Source organism: Acanthisitta chloris, unplaced genomic scaffold, assembly GCF_000695815.1.
Source record: "Acanthisitta chloris isolate BGI_N310 unplaced genomic scaffold, ASM69581v1 scaffold15286, whole genome shotgun sequence".
NCBI classification, from domain to species: domain Eukaryota; kingdom Metazoa; phylum Chordata; class Aves; order Passeriformes; family Acanthisittidae; genus Acanthisitta; species Acanthisitta chloris.
Genome location: NW_008678946.1, coordinates 13,477 through 14,774, shown reverse-complemented (window position 1 = coordinate 14,774; position 1,298 = coordinate 13,477). Strand labels below are relative to the sequence as shown.

The window sequence follows — 1,298 nt, the reverse complement described above, 5'->3', positions numbered from 1 at the left end:
AGGCTCCTGCACCCTTGGATGCCAAACCCTTGTGCTGGCAGGGCTGGGCTTACTGACAGAGGGTCCCAATAACCAGCCTTGCCCTTCCCTGTGTTTTCCAGGTCAAGCAACCCAACACAGACTGGTTGCCTCCAAGCACACAGCGACCTGCCCTGAAAAGGTACTAAATCCAGCACTGTGGGAATAGAGAAAGCAGGTGGAAGGGGAATGTAGGAATGGGGAGGTTCTCTCTGACACAATTTTGAACTGGTCTCTTCTCTTTAGCTCCCAGAGCCTGGAGGATGTGGGGGAAATCCGCAGAGCCCTCCAAAAGGAGCATGAGAGACTGTGCACACTGGTCACTCCTGTCTCTGGTTAGTATTGGGGCTGGGAAGATCAGACCCTCTGGTCATGATGTAGGTGCAGTGATGGGGGTCACATCCCTGTTCCTAGCAGTGGTGGAGTTTTGTGGGTGGAAGGGATGTCCAGGCTCCAGAAGGGATTTTGGTGATACAGGGCTGAGTCTGGGATGTGAATGTGACTGTCCCACTAAGCTATGGATGTGACCCCCCTGAGCTAGTCTTACATTCATCTTTCCTCCAGAGTTTCAGAAGGCTTCAGCAGGCCCCAACAGCATCTGGACCCCTCAGTACAGCCCTTTGTACCCAGGGCACATTTCAGCCCTGGATTATCAGCACAACGTCTATATCCCTGGCACCCCCACTCTGCTTTCCAGCAAGGATGGGCCCCTCTTCCCAGGCCGGGAGAACAAGAACAGCTTCTCCACCTTTGGCAAGAGGAAGAAGATGACGACTTACTGTGACATGCATGATGGTGTGGTTATCAACAATGACCTGAAATAGTCTGGATTGTTCTGTCCTGGGAATCTCACATTATTTCAGCTGCCAGGTCCACCTGCAGCACATGGCTCCATGTATGGACCACTCAGGACTTGCAGGGCTGCTGGGAGAGTGGCTCACCAGAGCATGGATTTAAGGAGCGAGAGACTGAAAATAATAGGGATTTGGGGGAAGTGGGGGGCAGGGGGCATTTCTCCCATCTCATCCTGCAGAGCTGTGTTGGCAGTGGGTGCTGTTGGTGTCCATATGACCAGATTTAAGCAAATCTGCCCTGAGTTACCCCATTTTCATGTCCCCTTAGGGACTATCCATCTCTGTGAACATTGTCACTTCTTTGTCTTGTCTGGCTGTGTGAATGTACTGAGCTGCATGCCTGTATCTCTGTCCCAGTAGGCATGGAAAATGTATGCAGAGCAAGTCTGGTTCAGCCAAGCCTGACCCTACACACTGGAGTAGTGA

The 1,298-nt window shown here is 52.2% G+C and overlaps 1 protein-coding gene across 1 annotated transcript in view; it reads left to right on the top strand.

Annotated features, from left to right (window-relative positions):
• LOC103804500 (protocadherin-10-like) overlaps window positions 1–842 on the top strand; it is a gene marked incomplete at its 5' end in the record, with an annotated part of 4,350 nt that extends 3,508 nt beyond the window's left edge. Inside the window, 3 exon segments of the mRNA XM_009077113.1 lie at window positions 102–160; window positions 265–353; window positions 583–842. Coding sequence (XP_009075361.1) covers window positions 102–160; window positions 265–353; window positions 583–842 — 408 coding nt within the window.
• Window positions 843–1,298: the final 456 nt, after the last annotated feature.